Source organism: Protomyctophum bolini (genome assembly GCF_963924005.1).
Source record: "Protomyctophum bolini genome assembly, chromosome: 11".
Lineage (NCBI taxonomy): Eukaryota > Metazoa > Chordata > Actinopteri > Myctophiformes > Myctophidae > Protomyctophum > Protomyctophum bolini.
The window spans coordinates 14,612,330-14,631,095 of NC_137872.1; the positions used below are offsets into that span (position 1 = coordinate 14,612,330).

The 18,766-nt window shown below is 41.3% G+C and overlaps 2 protein-coding genes across 3 annotated transcripts; both read left to right on the forward strand.

The window, feature by feature from the left end:
- Positions 1 to 525: 525 nt before the first annotated feature.
- On the forward strand, positions 526 to 7,075 carry atp6v0ca (ATPase H+ transporting V0 subunit ca). Its single transcript, XM_080774878.1, has 3 exons — positions 526 to 796; positions 4,736 to 4,919; positions 5,694 to 7,075. Exons 1-3 carry the CDS (start codon positions 721 to 723, stop codon positions 5,896 to 5,898), a joined length of 465 nt encoding a protein of 154 aa, XP_080631004.1. The 5' UTR covers positions 526 to 720; the 3' UTR covers positions 5,899 to 7,075.
- A 1,801-nt stretch (positions 7,076 to 8,876) lies between these two features.
- spsb3a (splA/ryanodine receptor domain and SOCS box containing 3a) lies at positions 8,877 to 18,533 on the forward strand. 2 transcript variants are annotated; one of them, XM_080776604.1, is made up of 7 exons: positions 8,877 to 9,021; positions 10,498 to 10,643; positions 12,365 to 12,557; positions 12,650 to 12,837; positions 13,571 to 13,673; positions 13,803 to 13,928; positions 14,221 to 18,533. In XM_080776604.1, exons 2-7 carry the CDS (start codon positions 10,518 to 10,520, stop codon positions 14,604 to 14,606), a joined length of 1,122 nt encoding a protein of 373 aa, XP_080632730.1. In that variant the 5' UTR covers positions 8,877 to 9,021; positions 10,498 to 10,517; the 3' UTR covers positions 14,607 to 18,533. The 2 variants fall into 2 exon arrangements, with proteins under 2 accessions (XP_080632730.1, XP_080632731.1); XM_080776605.1 differs by having other exon boundaries at positions 12,370 to 12,557.
- The last annotated feature ends 233 nt before the right edge of the window (positions 18,534 to 18,766 follow it).

An 18,766-nucleotide genomic window follows, 5' to 3' on the forward strand; every position in this document is an offset into this window, starting at 1 on the left:
TTTATATTTGACACACACACACACACACACACACACACACACACACACACACACACGCACACGCGCGCGCACACACACACACACACAGACACACACACAGACACACACACACACACACACACACACACACACACACACACAGTCACACACACACACACACACACACACACACACACTGAAGTTGTTACTAGTAAGTATTAACAATGAAACATTGAAACTGCAGGCAGTGAGTGGACTTGCAGCAGAACATACCACAACAAGCACAACACATAATGTACACAATTCTTCATTTGGAAAATAACCTCGCTGATTTATGTGATGATACCCCAAAATGAACTCGCCGAAAATAATTGATAATTATAAGATGATAATTCTAATACAATAAATACAAAAGGCACAAAAACAAGAGCACCCCCTCCCTCCCCATGCCCCTCCCCCCCCCCCTGTCAACAGAATGGACGCTTCCAAGACGTGAGTCACGTGACTTTTTCCATTTCGCCATTTTCCTCTGCTGCTGCACCGGCGTTCTTGTTGAAGAGGTTGTGTCTGACTGCCCTCTGCTCTGCTCTGATCACCACCAGCCTGCCCTGCTCACAGACATACACACACACACACATCCAACATCGGATCAACCATCTTCTGCAGCTCCAGACCAGAGCCCGTCCTCCTCCTCCCACACAGGGGAAAAAGAAACAAGCAATCGATTCGAACCGTGCAAGAATGTCTTCATCCGAGAGCCCCGAATACTCTCCGTTCTTCGCCGTGATGGGTGCCACTGCGGCCATGGTGTTCAGCGGTAATTATAATCATCAACCGTTAATTCCTCTTCTGTTTCTGGCCTTCCACTCTACATGAATGTGTATTATTAGTACGTGTATATTATACTACGCATATGTCTATAATACGTATCGGGAAAGCCTGGTAAAATGAATGAATAGTGATTCGTGAGACAGAGCAGGTTTCGGGGTGGGGGGGGGGGGGGGGGGGGGGTGGGGGGGTGATGATGAAGATGGTGTGTGAGGTAAGCAGCTCACACACCTGTCAGTGAGTGTGCTAAAACAGTGCTTCCCAACATGGGAGTCGCGACACCCCCGGGGTCGCCAAATAATGGGCGGGTCGCCAGGTGATTTTCTGAATATCATGGTATTAGAGAAGAAGGAAGAAATCTTTAAAAAAAAAAGTGGTTTATAAAATAAATACAAATTAAATCATAATTAAAATTTCAGTTTTCTAAGTTTAATGATTCAGTTTAAGCAGAGCTCTTACTGCAATACGAATCATGTTTCATCAGTAGGAAAAAAAATATGTAGAGATTGAGAAGATGAGAAAGTGTTGAGGAGGAGAGGCCATGCCGATTGGGGGTTGGGGGGCATGACGACGCTGCCATTGACGTCACGTCCAGCAAACGAGGCGCTTGTCAAAAAGAGCTGATCTACAAGCTCATGTCTCAGAGACAACCGTGCTAGCAGTAGCTAGCCTAGGTACGTCTTCTGATAATACCTACCTAACGCAAAGCCTGAAGTAACAGCAGGCTGGGAGGAGCTGTGTGTGTGTGTGTGTGTGTGTGTGTGCACAAACAGATTGCAGTCTTTGTAGAACATGCAGTTACATGTAAGAAATTGATTTGGAAGATTTGTGTTGCAGCTTGTCTGTTTTGGTCCAGTTAACTGGTCAGGAAGCACAATGCATTGCTCGTATTGGTTGATATTTACTTTGAAATGCAATATCTATTCAGTAAAATCTGTTTTGGCAAAATGATCACTATTTTTAGCCAATATTATTTTATAATATTTGTTTGAACGTGATCCCGAGAAAACCTTTTGTTATTGATTCAATCAGTGTTATCCGTGGAAGCTTTCCAAAAGAAAATCTATACCCATATAATAAATAAAAGCTACTAGCTAAATAGTTGGCAAAATGTTACATCTTTACTACATTTAAGTTGTTTGAACTAATATTTGTATCAGTGGCCTTAATCAGGTAATAAAAATGCACTGTTTAAAAGTCATCTGCGATTCTGCACCCAGAATCAGTTATTGTATGGAACAGGTTTAAGGTAAACCCTAATGTAAACTTGCAATATCGGAATTGATTGATTTTGGCATGCAAAATGGTGCAAAAAAATGCTTCGGTTATCAGTTATCGGCCAAAAGTATTAATATCGTGTCACTGTCACAATCGCTGGCCATGCATACTGTTCCTATAGTTTGTAAAAACGTGTACGTCACCAAGAGGGGGGCGGCGTCTGAAAAGCTAGTGGCGCCATTTTTGTGGGATTTAAACTCTAGCCCACATGACTCAAAATAGAGTGACGGTGGTCTGTTTTTGTAAACATTGAGCTTGTTCCTGGCGACCAGAATGGAAAGGAAAAAAATCACACCCGTGTGAAGTGAGTGGTGCAACTCCGTGTGGTGGTCCCCGGGGGTGGGTAGTTCCAGACTCCCAGGAACGCATCCAGGGGGCCTGGCCGGTCCCTCTACTGTACCCTCTACTGTACTGTACTGTCACTATACTGTACTGGCACACCCGAAATCATCATATATACAGTTAATGTGTTTGTGTGTGTTAGGTTGCGCACAGGTGGTGAAAAACAACCATGCTGTTTTCATGCTCATACCCATCCAGCCAGCCAGCCAGCCAGGCAGGCAGGCAGGCACCCACACACATAAGTTCGTAAGGGAGTGGCTTGCTCCACTCATATCTGTGTGGCTTTCACACTAAACGATTGATGGGCATCACACACTGCAAGAGGTCAAGATGCGATCCAGACCCGATACATATAGGCTACATCATTTGTTTTTTATTCCAATTCATTTTGAAATCTCACGCACGTGCGACCCACAGGTTAATATCAACTGGCGGCTTCACTTAATGCGGCCTGCATCAAGTGAAGGTCGCACGCAACATTGGGCTAATATAGCTACCAATTTGTACGACACAGGGATAAAGGTTTTATATATTTTCATCTGATCATCGATCGACAGACAGACAGTGTCCTGTGCTCTCATTAGCTGTAATACAGGCCTTCTCGGGACACGGTCGCAAACCAGTTTATACTGTATGATGTCCAGTCGGTGAGAGAGCCAAATATCAAACCTGCTAAATATTCAGAAATGCTCGGGAAGGCGTCAGCGAGCGCTTTTATCTGTGCTCTTATCTTCTCGCAGAGCCTTTCACACACAGCGAGCAAAACATTGCCGATCAAAGCCAGACACATCAAAATATTCCCAAAAAACATGCAGTAATCCTGGTCTCTAAACTGCCTCCCCTGGCCAGCTGGGGCGCCTGATGGAGGGGAAAGGAACTGGTTGGAATCATAGGGCAAGAAATTCCAGAGATTCCTTGCGAAGCCCCGCGGAAGCTTGAGTGTGTCTCACATAGCGCATGTTCAGGTCTGATAAGTCCCGGAAAAGATGCGCTGTGATGGGCCAGTAGTCACTTGGACACTGATGCATGAAGGAAGGATGAGTTCAAGTCCGTTGCTCTCCCCAGGTTGGCGGATGTTGTGAGACCAGAATCACATTAGATAGTTGACACGAGTGAAAATTGGGTTACAAAATCGTGGGATAAAGTTTTTTTTAAACTTTTTTAAGTGGACTTGATTTAACTGACATGACTGATTTTAACATTTTTGAATATTTAATTTAATAAGAAAAACAAAAAACTACTCTCACAGATTTTCAAATTGTTAGCTACTGTTGGGGGAAATTTCAGATCCATTGGCTCTGAACACACAAATAGCATTTCATTGAACTTGCTCACTGCTCAGCTCTGAATTCTTATCTTGACCTCTTAACCAAATAAATCCAATGTGGAATTTGTGATATGCATAATATGTACATGCAAACACTACAAATTCTCTGCATTAACTTGAGTATTTTCATTTGTCGAAATTGACATAAAATAAAGAGAAACTTTTGGCTGAAGAAAGTCATTGACACCGCAAGTGATTCACAGTAAAGTAAAGGGCACATTCAGAGTTATAAATGGAGAATCAATCAATACAAGTTTAAGGGTTTAGCAGATAGTCTCATGGGCTTTTCTTATTGTTCAATTAGACTGGGTTCGATTGGAAAAAATAACACGGCCAACGGCAATTTCAGAGTAAGTGTCATATAGAGAAGCATGCGTTTGTTTAAATTCAAAACATTCTCACATGACCTCACATGATATCGCTAGGCAGGCCACGCTTTGGAGCCTTGATATTGTGGCCTTGGTAACGAGACTTGGACATATTATAAAATGTAAGTGGAGCATAAACCCCTTGTTTTCAAGGGGGCTCCCGGGCACAATACATGGAATAGACAAAAAATAAAACCATTGTACATCTTCCCCAGACCAACAGTAGGAACTGGCAGTGACAGGAAGTTAATATATAGGGTTAAAACACTAATTCAATTCAATCTACAAACTCAGTCACAAGCTTGTAGTTCTGTTATAATTTTTGAAAAGTCTTGACATGAAAATGTTTGAGAACCACTGTGATCCGGATACGTTGAGCAAATCGCAACATGCCTGATTTGATTCTGGTTGCATAATGTCGTGCATGATGTCCTTCCTCTTCTCTCTGCCTAATTGTCTTGTCTATTTCTCTAGTCTCTACAATAAATGAAGCAATAACTTCCCATAGATGATATAAATCAACACTGGTGTTGGCCTACATGTTTTAAAGCATTGAAACTCCTTGACTTGGTTGTATTCAAATTACATTCTCTAAACATTCTTGTATTTCCAGCATTGGGGGCAGCATATGGAACAGCCAAGAGTGGCACGGGTATTGCTGCCATGTCTGTGATGCGACCAGAACTCATCATGAAGTCTATCATCCCTGTGGTCATGGCTGGTATCATCGCCATCTACGGGCTGGTGGTGGCGGTGCTCATAGCAAACAACATCTCAGAAAGACTCACCCTCTACAAGTAAGGTTGCATTCTTCTCGCCTCTACTTCGGTAAACTTGATGCGATTGTGGGGTGGAGTTGCATCTTGCATATTTAATTTGCTGTGTTTGCGTTCACATGTTTATTGCGTTCACGCATTTATTGAAAAAATGTCATGCGCATTTGTCCAGTGGCCTACTGCAGGCCCTGTTGACTAGATTTAGAAGACATTTTGGAGCTCTTGCTACTGAAATGATCGATTATTTATATGGCGAAATCCCGTCATTTAATGTGTTGAATCCTGTCTGAGAACTGCCAATGTTCACTTTGAAAAGGAGAACGAGCATGTAACACTCCAAGCGTCTAGTATGAGTAACAGTTATATACAGGGCTGCAAATAACTGGAGCACCAGTGCGCCTGCATTGTTGATCAAAGGCTAGGAGGCGCTTTTGTGTACAAAGAGCTGGGGCCGCTGGGACAGGAATTTACTTCCTAAGTATCCTGAAACAACATTCCGCTGCATTACAGCCAGGCACTCGTCAAAATGTAGAAGCAAGTCCCATTACGAGCTCTGGTGTCACGTACTACAAATGTTTATCTACATCCTGTAAGTAGACTTAGAAATAAAAATTGTGTTGACTAATCATTACAAGTGGCTCTTATTTTGAAGAGGAAGTCAGTTTCGGTTGTAACCAAGCTGCCATGACAAGCCGTTCGGAGCGCTAGTCTAACCAAGTAAACAAGAACCACTCCAGCTGAGTGGGACATTATTGTTTGCCGTGTGTTGATGAATAATCTGCTGTTTTCCAACAGGAGTTTCCTCCACCTCGGAGCTGGTCTGAGTGTGGGCCTCAGTGGTCTGGCAGCTGGATTTGCCATCGGCATTGTGGGCGACGCTGGCGTGAGGGGCACGGCCCAGCAGCCCCGGTTGTTCGTGGGTATGATCCTGATCCTCATCTTCGCCGAAGTCTTGGGACTGTACGGCCTCATCGTGGCCCTCATCCTCTCCACCAAATAAGCGCCCGACGATTCAGCGCCATCTCATCCATTCCACCTCAAAGCGGCAAGAACAAAATAGGAGACTTTCACCTAATTCTGTGACACCTGCATTTCTGACAGGATAGGATGGCCATAATGGTATGGTTGTTAAGTCGGCTCCTGATTTCTCAACAGATGTGGTCTTCCATATTGTTCAAAGCCATCCCGTTGTGTCAGGTGTTGTGTATGCAGAGGAGTGGGTGCGTGGAGATGTGTTATATGGGTTGTTTTGGGATGAAGTGTGGAACCGTCTCCATGATTGTCGTGTGATCTTAACCTGTACAGTGGTCCAGAGTTCCTTCCCCTCGTGTATGTAGTAACCCGTCTGTGCTGTGAGTGTGAATATCAGCGTTTACCACCCCTGTCCACCCTTTTCCTTTCCCTATGTTTTTGTTGGTCATTTTTGGTTAATACTGTTACCGTCAGTAAGAAACTGACAAATGCACATTTTTATTTATTTAATTAGGTGGGTGGGCACCGTTTTCAAATCATAATGGTGAGGAACAGTCGAGGCATAACTGTTTTTTGTTTTTGTTTTTTCACTATTTATGAAAACTGACGTTTTTGAATTGTTAATGAAAGTGTTTAAATTGAATATGGTTTACTGAATTCCATATATACATACATAATATAAATATATATAAATATATATACATGATTTGTGTATAGTTAGATGAATTGCACTGTGGGTTATTGTTCAAAGTGCTTGGAGTTCCTCTGGATGTCACGTGTGGTATTTACAGGAGGGATGTCACTGACATCCAGATGTTGAAATAGGGTTTAAGTGTGTGTGTGTGTGTGTGTGTGTGTGTGACCTGAAAGTGTACAATGCGTGCAAGTGAATACGTGTTTAATATGACATTCTCCAAAACACTAGTAGCGTTTACCTGTAGTGCTGCCGTCTTGATTTCGTTTTAAGTTGAGAGCTCACTGTTCAGCCATGCCTGTCAGATTTCCAAATAAATCTCAACCTACTCCAGAAGCTCAATGTTCTTAAGTTTTTATTTTAATGTGAAAAACAAATCCATTCCTGACAGTGAGTTCTGTTGGTGTGATCATGTACACAACAGACACAAAGGGTTGTGAGTTTGTAGACCAGCTATTTCCACAGATTTTGAGTATAAAATATAAAATATGGTGTAATTTGACCATAATACGAGACATTGTTTGTTCGTACATTGATTTTGATTATTGGTCATTGTCAGTCATTTCTTTGTGTATTCAAGTTTTTTTTGTCATATCTAGCCTAAAAGTCACAATTAAATCGTTAACCGCAATTATTTGTATGACAGTTAATCGTCAAGTAAAATGTCATAATCGTGACAGTTGTAGGTCAATGTACTGTATTGTCACATGCATGCTGTACACAGCTCCAGATATTTCCTGCTGGTTAATTGATTTGAAATGGAACTCTATGGTTACAAATCTGTTGCTGTTTTACTGACATCAATACTGCCTAATAGTATACTTAAAGTAAATGTGAAAGAATAAATTGACTTGTTACCACAACAAAATGTGTTTTCTCATAAAGACTTGTGACTAGAGCTAGGCTGATGCGAGTGCTATCCATGGTGCTGAAACGGTGGTCTCCATAAATGGCTCTGTCTCTGTACTGCACTTTGGTCATCGATTAAATAAATACGATAAGTTGACGTGGCCAAGCTATCTAGACTTAATTGGCACCAAATTAATGATATTACACCAGTTTCATTTTCACCTGGCAATGTAAATCCCATAATCGGTTCTTGTTTTGAAGCTGTAGCCTATTCTGAACTATATTTAAAAAATTGGCTTTGAGTTATTAACATTTAATTTTCTTTTTCCATATTGTTATGGTGGATGTATCGAAGTTAAGTTTAAAATCAAATAAAGTTAATGACTGGTCCCTGGACCTTTGAACTTTTCATACTTTAATATTTAATTGTTCAATATATATAATAAAACCTGTAGCATAATATTATACTAAATTACTCATACAGGTATGTCGTATGTGCAGTGAAATATTGGTGTGACATGCTCCACAGACTGTTCAGAAAACTATAATTGACATGGTATCTTGGAAGCACTCGTTTTTATTAACGGGTCGTGCTGCTGCCTCCATTATGTGAAAATTTGAAACAGGTGGTACGAATGAGGGCCGTTCAGTGACTTCGACAAGCGCTTCCAAACCAACACTGATATAACATGCCTACGGTGGGACTTTTATGAAACAAACGCTTTGCAGTTTGAAAGAGGATAATTCAAGCTTTCCCTACAGCTGCAATGTTGGTGAGTTTAACGTCGTTTAATATAAGCAAATGGGAAATGCAATTTGGATCAATGCGATCGGATGTCAATGGAGCAACTCTAGATTCATCCCATTATTTTCAGAAAAAAATCAGACCCGTCTGAAGTGAGTGGTACTGTACTGTACAAGCCCTCCTCCTTGGCCTGTGTGTCTGAGTGTTAGGCTGTGCAACAGTGACACTGGTGAACAATTAACAAACGCTATAGGCCTAATTTTCGTGCTCACCATAGACTGGCTCGGACAGGGACCCAGGGACAGACCCAGGGAGTGCACCACTCAAAAATCTAGAGTTGCAAATTGCGGCTACTTAAACGGCTATGAAGGAGAGCAGCCTGAGCAGTGATTCTTACTCCAAGTCCTTTATGACTGTTGGATCTGGCTAGTAGAAGGTAGTCAAGGTACCTTTAGAACGGTTCTGCATTCTTCTCTTCTGTGCTTATTTTTAGGCGAAATAGCCCTTTTTCCCCTGCTAAATGAACATTTATTTACCAAAACCTGTCCTTGAGCTTTAATATAAAAAATAAAGTACAACAAGCTATCAGTATGTACCAATAGCTATAGCTTAACAAAACAAAACCTAGAAGTGCTGTAGCTTGTCTATTTTCATTTGCAGCCGAAGACATCTGGTACTCACACCGGCGCGCGGCAACGTCGTACGACGAATATATGGGGCGCGTAGCACTAGTTTTTGCTGCTAGCAAGGAAGTCGACTTGTCGTGCTGTGGAGTTTATTGACAACAACTTTGATACCGAGTCCGGAGTTCAAAAGGCCTTACACGCACCGTAACGCCACATCAATTGGTTAAACAACAACAGGCACGTAAAAACCAAGTTGGTGCTAACAGCGACACTGAGATACGGTAGCAAGCTACTATAGTTAGTTAGCTTGTGAAGCTAACTAGCCTGAAGAAGACCACTTCCTGTTAGCTATCCGACGGCTAACGTTTAGTTGCGTTACTGGGGTTGTGTATGTAGTGCATAGATAGCCCGTTTGTCACTGAATATTGTGATGCTTGTATCCAGGGCGAACATAGCTGCTACAAAGAGTTCTGTTTGTGCTTGCTGACGTGAATGGAACTTGGGTTTCTGACCTTGCTTTGGGAGTAGTTTGCTAGCTAGCTCTGCACCAAGCTAAACATCTTGCTACTGCTTGATTAGCTCAAATCTAGCTAACTCAGTTTACTTAACCCAACCTAAAAGACAGACTATGTATTTACAGATTGGTAATGGCTTCCCTATCAACATTGAGCATGCTATAAAGAACAGAAAATCAGATGGTGAATAATGCATGCATCATCTATTAGACTATAGGACCAGAGCTATCATTTATTAGACAACAACTGTTAACTGTACCTTGTATATAATATAATTAAAAACAAGTGATGCTTCTTTCCCTTTCTTTATGTATTTATGTACTTAGTTATAGGCATATCTTGAGGAGACGTATCCAAACCGTCATTTGAACATTGTTTTATTGACAGGATAAACGTATATTGTTTGCAAGGCTTCCTGCATTGTCTCGGCAAAATCGGGAAAATTCCCAATGCCTTTCTAGTCATCCGAGCACAATGTGGGCAATGGGTGTTTCTCTTACTAAAACACCACTGCAAATCATCAGTGGTTCTCAAGGTGGGGGGTGGGTGGGAACCCCCAAGTGAGGGGGTTCCGGGGGCCCCAGCTAAATGTGTTAATATAATAATAATATAAATAACAATATGACCACTTAAAATCCTATATATAAGCTAAGCTTCATGATGTGATGCGTTGTAAGCTTCTAAATTATTTAAAACGTATTGAAATAAATTGAACAAAACAGATATTTAATGTGTGTGTCAGCCACAAAAAAAAATCGGATGTGATCTAAATGACCAAATGCATACAAATTCTTGGGCCCCGAATGTGTATGCATTTGGCCATAGGCTACGTTTGGGAACCACTGCTTTAACTCATTAAAAAGCAGATGCTCAGCATGCCGTGAGCTTGTAAATTGGCTATTTTCACCACTACTTTATGGAATGTCTTTGATTTCTGGCATTTATTTATGAAATTATCTAGCGAAATATCTGAATGTGTTTTTAATTCATGAAATCTTTAGTTTTTTAAACTAAAGTTAAATTTAATAAAGCGTATATTTACTCACAAACTATGAAATTGGACCCGCCGCGACCCACTGTTTGGGAAACTGTGAGTTAAAGAACCACTGCTGCAGTTGAACCTCTTTGCCTCAACCTCATGTTATGAGGCAGTTGTATTGAGAGTATTCTCAGACTGACAACCAGGGTTCCTCCACAGGTGTAAATTCTGCTGATGCCATGTCCAGGCGGAGCAGGAATAGCCGAGCGTGGCGATATGTGTGGAGTGGAATAAGACGGGATGCTGATGCCCGGGCACTGGTCTTGGCCTCCCAAAGTGAAGAATGGGGTTATGAGCGCTTACAGGTATAAAGGACCAGTGTTGCCAATTTTGCAATGGGGAAAACAGAGAGCAACCATTGTCTATGACACAGATAATTCTGGTGCAATAAAAAGCATCTGTCACATTTAATGTTTTTGTTCCATATACTGTTCGTCTCTCAGCACCTGCCCAAACTTGCGTTTTCACACTTTAAATCTATAATAATAATAATAATCCATGCATTCTTATAGCGCCTTACAATGGTCCATTCATTCATACATTGGAAGGTAATGTTCCTCATTATAGACAGGCTATTTGAAAACGGCAACCATAATAAAAAATAAAAATCAGACCACTCTGAAATGAGTGGTGCAACAGCGCCCCCTGTTGGTACTCCAAACATAGGGACATTCCACTCAAATCACACGAAGTGACATAAAGTTACAGAAAAACAAGGACATGGCAACACGTATGACACCAGCTAATGCTTGAGATTGTTATTATATTTGACCTTTAGGGTTATGATGAAAATATTACTGTTTGGCTTTAGGCTTTCTAAACAAACATTGCACCCCAGATATGATAAATATCTAGAATATAGAGAGAAATTATTTACATATTTAATAATTGTATACTACTTTCAACAATTAAAAAAGCACAAATTGCATCGTATCGCGACACGTGATCTTGTAGATCTACTATTTATGACGTTTCTACATTGAAACGATTATGACAATTTTGCAAAATAATTGCCATTATCTTAAATAATTGCGATTAGATGATTATGCAATATTTGTGATAGGACTACATTTTGTTGTGTTTTGGTTTTGGTCAAGGTGCACATGAATCCAGAGTTCTCTATTGCAGTATAATCCCCCCATCTGGTCTGCCCGGGGGTCTCCTCCCAGTGCGACATTCGCCGACTGTGTTGCCATGTCTGTGGGCTGGTTTTTCTGTAAAGTTGCTTGGAAATGTTAGTAGTTGCAAGTGTTTTTTAGGGCTTCATTTAAAGTGGGGGTGCAATGGCTTTTTTTGGGCATTTTATTTTGTAGTTTCACTCTGAAATGGAAGCCTCTGTGTTTCAACTTTGGAGAGAAACGGAATGTAAAATACGAGCCTGCCCGGATTTCATTGCACATTTAGTATTGTAAACGGCACCGCTGCAGTGGCACCGCGGTGGCTCAGACGAAGCAGTGAAAGGTCCTGAAAGATACATAATGTCGGTCTTACCCAATCTTTCTGTTGTATGAACACAAGGCTGCTGTACTTACCTCAGCCCTCTGGTCTCGCGGGGCCATAATTACACTAGTAAATCCGGGCGGGCGCTCATATTTGACATTACGTATCTCTCCAAAGTTGAATTTTTGCCACTACTGTTGGAGCAGCCATAAACTACACAGGTGCATCCTGATGTTCTGGACATCTTTGTAAAGTTAGTTTTAGTAAAAAGCAGGTAAAAGAGTAACGTTTGAGCAGACTAACTCACTTTGGGTTAGTCAAAGTCTTGGCTCTCTAGCATTGGCGCTATTACTGTTGGCATCCAAGATGGCGACAACCAGGGCGGCTTCATAGTAAAAAAAATCCCCCTGATCACGTGGCACATAAGCACTAGTTATTTTGTCCACCAGGGACCTTCTAATTGGTTGGGACCAGATTGAGACCAAGTTTCACACTGAAACTTCTAAATAAACTGACCGAAAAAGCCATTTCACCATACTTTAAATGTAAAAATGTTTTTATTTGCTTATCTCTTTTGTTATTCAAGTATAGTGACTCAGATTCGGAGGCAGAGTACCCAGCAGTAGTGGTCCCTCCAGTCCCCAGTGCGGTGCCTGTTACAGGGGAGTCCTACTGTAGCTGTAACGCCCAGGTTGAGAGCACCTACAGGATTGTAAGTGTTACGGGGCAGCGGGGCTTTGGCCGTCTTAAAGACTGCCACTGTGGAGAGGATGATCAAGGTACTGGACAACCACTGTGTTTTAGTGACATCTCACCTTTTGTTTTAAAAATAAATAGTGTTTGTGCTCACAAATTCCCTCTAATCTTTTAGACTTTGACTGGGTCTGGGACGCCAACAGTCGATCCGCCGCAACACTTCTAACCTGCGAGAGTCGCAAAGTCAACTTTCACACCGACTACAGCTGTGGTACAGCAGCTATCCGTGGTTCCAAGGAGCTGGCCGAGGGACAGCACTTCTGGGAAATCAAGATGACATCCCCGGTGTACGGGACAGACATGGTAAGGATACATACGTGAAGTCCTTTTGACATGTTATGTAAGATTCTCAAGAAAGCTGTGTGTAGAACAATAATAATAATATTTCTTGTCCCAGGGTTCATACGTTGGGTAGACATAACTGTCCAACATGCATTAGTTCGACAACACTGTCGCTCCTGACATGCGCGCAGGGTAAGACTAACCCGTTCTGCGGGTTAACTCACCCGTGGCTCCCGACATGCGCACAGGTTAAGACTAACCGGTGGCGGGTTACAACTAACCTGTGGCGTGTTAAAACTAACCGGTAGCTCCCGAGATGCCGAGGTTAAAACTAACCCATGGCTTCCTGTGAGGTTAGGTTTACGGTTGGGTTTTGGGCATAGTGTAGGACTCATGACTGTAGTACGTTTAGTACGTCGGACCAAACACATGCACCCTATTGTGCCCCCCCCACCATATTTGTCTTCAGTCTTTTCAAAAACAACACATCATAACCAACCATGTAGAACAAAACAACATATCACACGTTACATGAGGTCTGGTCCCCACTGTACATAGAAAACCAGGGGGGAAAAACTCCTGCTAAAACAAACCTTTCCCACTTCAAGGTTCTGTATCTTCGACCAGATGGGATGAGGTCAAAGTAGCGATACAGGGGATGGTCAGTGTAAATTGTTAATGCAATTGCTAAGCGTGTGAATAGATAGATGTTTAGTCCAGGTTGTGAAATGGCTTGTATTCTATTTTTATGTAGATGGTCGGCATTGGCACTTCTGACGTCAACCTAGACAAGTACAGACATACCTTCTGTAGCCTGCTGGGAAAGGATGAAGACAGTTGGGGTCTTTCTTACACTGGTAAGAACTATGACTGGTTTTTTTTTCGCAAAGCATTGAAGGTTTAGTTCAGAGAGGTTCACCAATGCTAATGATTTGACGGTTTACACTGCATATCCGATTCCTCAGTAGTTGTTCACTTCTCTCCAGGGTTGTTGCATCACAAAGGAGACAAGACAAACTTTTCTTCACGATTTGGCCAGGGCTCCATCATTGGAGTACATCTGGACACCTGGCATGGCACACTTACATTCTTCAAGAATCGCAAGTCTATAGGTTAGTACTGTACCGGGATGAGTACTGGTTTGATCACCATGGTCAGTAAAGGCAATACATATTGCATGATTGTTGTAAAGCTTTATAAGAATTTAATCAGATTGTCATAGACTGGCATACTACTCGCAGCATTTAGGCAGTATCTGCAGATTTTATCTAGTATCTAGTTTTTATACAAGTGTGCGGCCACACGAGTTTGTGATGAAATTATGCCACTCACCGATGCTCCAGTTCAAGAGAAAATGTCAGGCAATTGAAATTAGAGGGAATTAATAATGTTTTCTCATGTCAGGTGTCGCCACCACCGAGCTGCAAAATAAGAAGTTCTACCCCATGGCATGCTCCACGGCAGCTAAAAGCAGCATGAAGGTGATCCGGTCCTGCTTTGCACCCACCTCCTTGCAGTACTTGTGCTGTGCCCGCCTGCGTCAACTTCTGCCTGACTGTACGGACACTCTTGGCGTGTTGCCCCTGCCACCGGGGCTTCGCCAGTTGCTGCAAAACAAGCTGGGCTGGGTGCTCAGTCTCAATAACGGCAGCACAGAGGAGGGGCCTGAGCAGCCCTCACACTCCCTTATTCCCGCACTGGCCGGACCCTCCTCCTCCGAGAGCGACTCCGAGGGCTGTACCGAGTCGGACCCCGAGGCCTGCCGGAGAAAGAGATGTCGTTGGACATGACTGCCACTCTGACCGACACCTTGTCTCACAGACTGCCACATTTCACTCTGCCCAAAACGCACTCATTCTAGTGTTGACAGCCTGTTACTGTTAAAAGTGCAATACATGTAATTTCTGTCTGCTAGAGGGTGATTGTGCTGTTCAGTACAAGCACACCTAAAAACTTAAAAACAACTATAGTACATAACATTTGTACAATAATCTGGGAAAATCTGCAGCTAATGCAGATATTGGCCGTAATGGTGGTGTGGCCCCATATGGATCTCAGACCTGTGACAATTACACTGAAACATTGCCTGTAGCTTTTCCCAGGTTATCTCTCATGCTATTACAGTAGCATAGAAATGTTAAAGTATGTTCAGCAAGTGAATACAAGCGCCCTCTAGTGGCTAGAAGTTACACATCAGCCGTTAAATGCACAGCAAAATCCTGAGTGTTAGTCATTACACACCAGGGGTGTCTATCGTGTGATGAATTCGCCTGAAAATATATATTTCTAAACTGTCATGATTATACCCAACCAGAATGCAAATATCACATGGCGATAAAGCTACATAATTGTTAATTTGGAACAAGATCAAAACTTCACAGCAAACAAAACTATATGAATAGTTGTGATGCAACCACCCCACCCCGGTGTGTAATAACTTTTATTTTAACCACTTAAGCCCTATTAGGAAATGAACAAACATTGTTTGAAAATGTTTGAAAAACACAATGATATGCCCAAAATAGGTGAAAGTGGTTAAGTGTTAAGTGGGTAAAATGGATTGTATAATCACAAGTATTCTACTTGCATATTTCAGATGTGTCGGGGTGGGCTCTTAAGGTCCCCACAAACCGAGGGCGTTTTTAGCAGCGTTTCTTCATCGGTTTTCCGAAAAACGCGTCCAGTGTGCAACCACCTTTACCCCTAGAAAACAGTTCACTTACCTTGCAGCTTGTCTCACCCAGTGACTGAGGCCGTATCAATATGAATTTCTCAAGGCCACAAAGAAAGAAAACTAGACCACTTGCCGATGATGTGGTCAATTGGTGGATTTTGCAGTGTGTCACCAATTAGATACATTTCCAAATTTCAGCGCACATAAAATATTATATATGAAAGGGTATAAGAGCCAGTATGTCTCACATAACTATTGAGTGTGCTCGTCTTGTCTGGAAATTGTGTGTATTGATGTCAACCACAATGCTAGCAGCTTAATCAAACCATGATCCACACAGCTTACATACGGTATGTATATCAAACCGTGAGCCACACAGCTTTCATACGTTATGTATGTGTACTTATGCGTTGCTAAGCATGGATATCAGTTGGGTTGCAACAGTTTAATCGAACTAATCAATTTAATCCATTCTGAAGAAATAGTGATAATCATACAATAATAAAATGATCAATTGTCAATGGATCCCTATTTTGGCCATGTCATTATAGGATAAACCTTATTTTTTTATAATTACGCATTGTAAGCTTTATTGTCACTACTTTTGTGCAACACTGTTGTACGACTTGAGTATAAAATGATTAAAATAAGTTAATAGATTGGATAATTTGTAAAACTAATTTTAAAGCTATATTTGTAAATACACTTGATCAATTCATCTAAAGAATTATCGTTTAGAAAGTAATGGATTGTTGCAGCCCTGATACAAAATATGTTACATGCAACTGAAACAAAAAACAAGATGCATCCTGTCAAATCGTATTCTGTTGATTTGTCCCCAGCACCTTCTCTTGACACTTTTCTGGCACTCGGAATGGGTGAGTATCTCTAGAAATATTACAAGGAGATTGATTTAATTTCAGTACAATGCCTACCGTCTTGTTTCCCCTCTCCAACTGAGAGTATTGTATTGTGACTGGTCTTAAAATGCTAGATATGTCATCTGCACCCAGTGTTTACACCTATTTATCAGTTTGTTTGTTTTTTCTCCACTTGAGAAGTTAGATCAGTGGTTCTCAAAGTGGGGTACAGGGACCCTTGAAATTAAAAACGTTTGAGAACCACTGAGTTGGAGTAAAAAATGAAACTCACTCCACAAATCTGCTTTGTTACTATGCTGTAGCCAGAGTCCCAGTCGTATGAATGAATACACAGAAAAAGCCACTGCTAACCCCTGATACTAGAAACAAGATCTTAAACAAAAAATGACACCAGTGTGAACTGAGTGGTGCAACTCCCCCTGCCCCCCACCCCCACCCCCACCCTCTCACTCATTAGCAGGCAACAGTGCAGCACTATCTCTGTTTCTGGCACAACAGCGCCACTTTTGCCCCTACTGGTACTCATAGTCACATAGGTTAACACGGACATTGCTGGAGTGGTTGCACCACTCGAAAATATGTCCGTACTGTCTATTCAGTGGTCCCACATAACTCTTTGAGAGTGTACAAAATGTGGTTCTACTTAGCAGTTTGCACACACTTAGTTACAGACCGGTCAGGGTCCATTTAAAACCCCCTCAAGGAACCTGAACCCCACTTTGAGAACTACTGTTATTCAATTAAGCTTTGATAAGTCATATACATGAAACAATCAAGTATTTATCTGTGAACTAAGATCTAGTAATCTACTTATAAGAAAGCCAATGTGTTATGCCTTATCTGTTGTTTTTGTTTTTGTCATTTTGTTGGAACCAAGATGAGATTACACGGTTAAAAAGAAAAGTCCATGTAAAGAACCATTTGACTATTTCTATTCTGTTGAGGCCGTATTGTATTCCATTCATCGCCTGTCCTACACAGTAAGATACAAAATGTTAATTTAACCCTGCAAGTGTAAATTGGACACTTAGGTTTCAGTTTCTACACTGAGTTAAGCTAGCAATTCTGTTTTACTGTGGTAATCTTGGCTCGGAGCAGAGCAGTCGGTGGGTTGCTGCTGTAGGAGCCACTAAATGTGTAAAATGGTATTTGCGAACCATTCGTTCTGTCTTTAAAAAGCGCTTGTGTGCAAGATACTGTAGGTTTACTATGTCTGGCAGTGGGAACCACAGATAACATCAAGTAACTTTGTCACTGTGACAGACAAAGTTAAGTAAATAATTATTGTCCTATTTGATGAACTGAAGTGGCAGTGGCACTGATCCAAGGCAAAGGAGAATCAGTCCAGTTTGACCCAAGATTTCATTTTCTATACAATGTTATGCATCATGCAAGCATTTTGTGAGAAACAGATTTCAGATGGGTGTAACAACTACTGAAGAAGCAGTATCATAGGTCATTATAAAGACAGGTCTCCATGAAAGGTATTAACCATAAAGTTGCTCTTGGGAAGAAACCTATTTAATCTTTTTTTTCTCCATAAATTAATGCCCTATTTTATACTTTGTCTTGCAAATGTAGTGCAAAAAGCTGATTAACAAGAGCTTGTAGGTTGGCTATTTTTGCTATATTTTTTAAGATTGTCGTGTGTGTTTTTTTTGCCTAAAATGACATGTCCAAAATAGGGATCCCAGGTAATTGGAACACAGGTTCTCATTTCCGTTTCATGAAAATAACTGTTTTGGACATGCAAGGTTTCCACCCGACTGATAATATAAGCAATTTGTTATTTTCTATTCTGGACGAGATGGTTACAGTACATGCTATTAGTTCTGCCAATTTTAGGTTAGACTATTTGTTTGCACTGTGATTTGCAAAGTGGGACACACTCTCCTACAAATCCAGCGTTTTAACAGCCAAGTAACAAAGTGGTGGCTGGTAGTTTTAACAGATATTTTATATTTAATTTTTTTGCTGTATATTTTTTGGTCACTTATGCATTCAAGCACTTTTTGCTTACTGATATACTTACTGTAAATAGGAAAATCTATGGTTCTTCTGTACTCTACTCTGTCATGTTAATACTGTATGTGTAGGCCTTTATTCTCTTTTTCTGTATACTTAAAGCATGGCCTTCTCAAAATAAAACCAGTCAAATATGCACAACAATATGGCTGTCTGCAGACATTCTTTATACTGTAGATAGATTGATAGATCAGTATATGTACTGTGTGGCTATATAGATAACATAGTCAGTCAACAACAATGTACCATCTGAGCAATTCAACATTTACAGCACAGCGGTTATACAGTAGTAGGGCAACTGTCATGGTAGCCTACTAATATGAATACACTGTATATTAATTGAAATGAGTGGCTTAAAAACACAGCTGTG

Coding starts and splice junctions, on each gene's coding strand:
- atp6v0ca (XM_080774878.1), top strand. CDS start 721: ATGTCTTCATCCGAGAGCCCCGAATACTCTCCGTTCTTCGCCGTGATG. Junction 797..4,735: donor TGCGGCCATGGTGTTCAGCG/GTAATTATAATC, acceptor TTGTATTTCCAG/CATTGGGGGCAGCATATGGA. Junction 4,920..5,693: donor GAAAGACTCACCCTCTACAA/GTAAGGTTGCAT, acceptor GTTTTCCAACAG/GAGTTTCCTCCACCTCGGAG.
- spsb3a (XM_080776604.1), top strand. CDS start 10,518: ATGTCCAGGCGGAGCAGGAATAGCCGAGCGTGGCGATATGTGTGGAGT. Junction 10,644..12,364: donor GGGGTTATGAGCGCTTACAG/GTATAAAGGACC, acceptor TTGTTATTCAAG/TATAGTGACTCAGATTCGGA. Junction 13,674..13,802: donor TTGGGGTCTTTCTTACACTG/GTAAGAACTATG, acceptor ACTTCTCTCCAG/GGTTGTTGCATCACAAAGGA.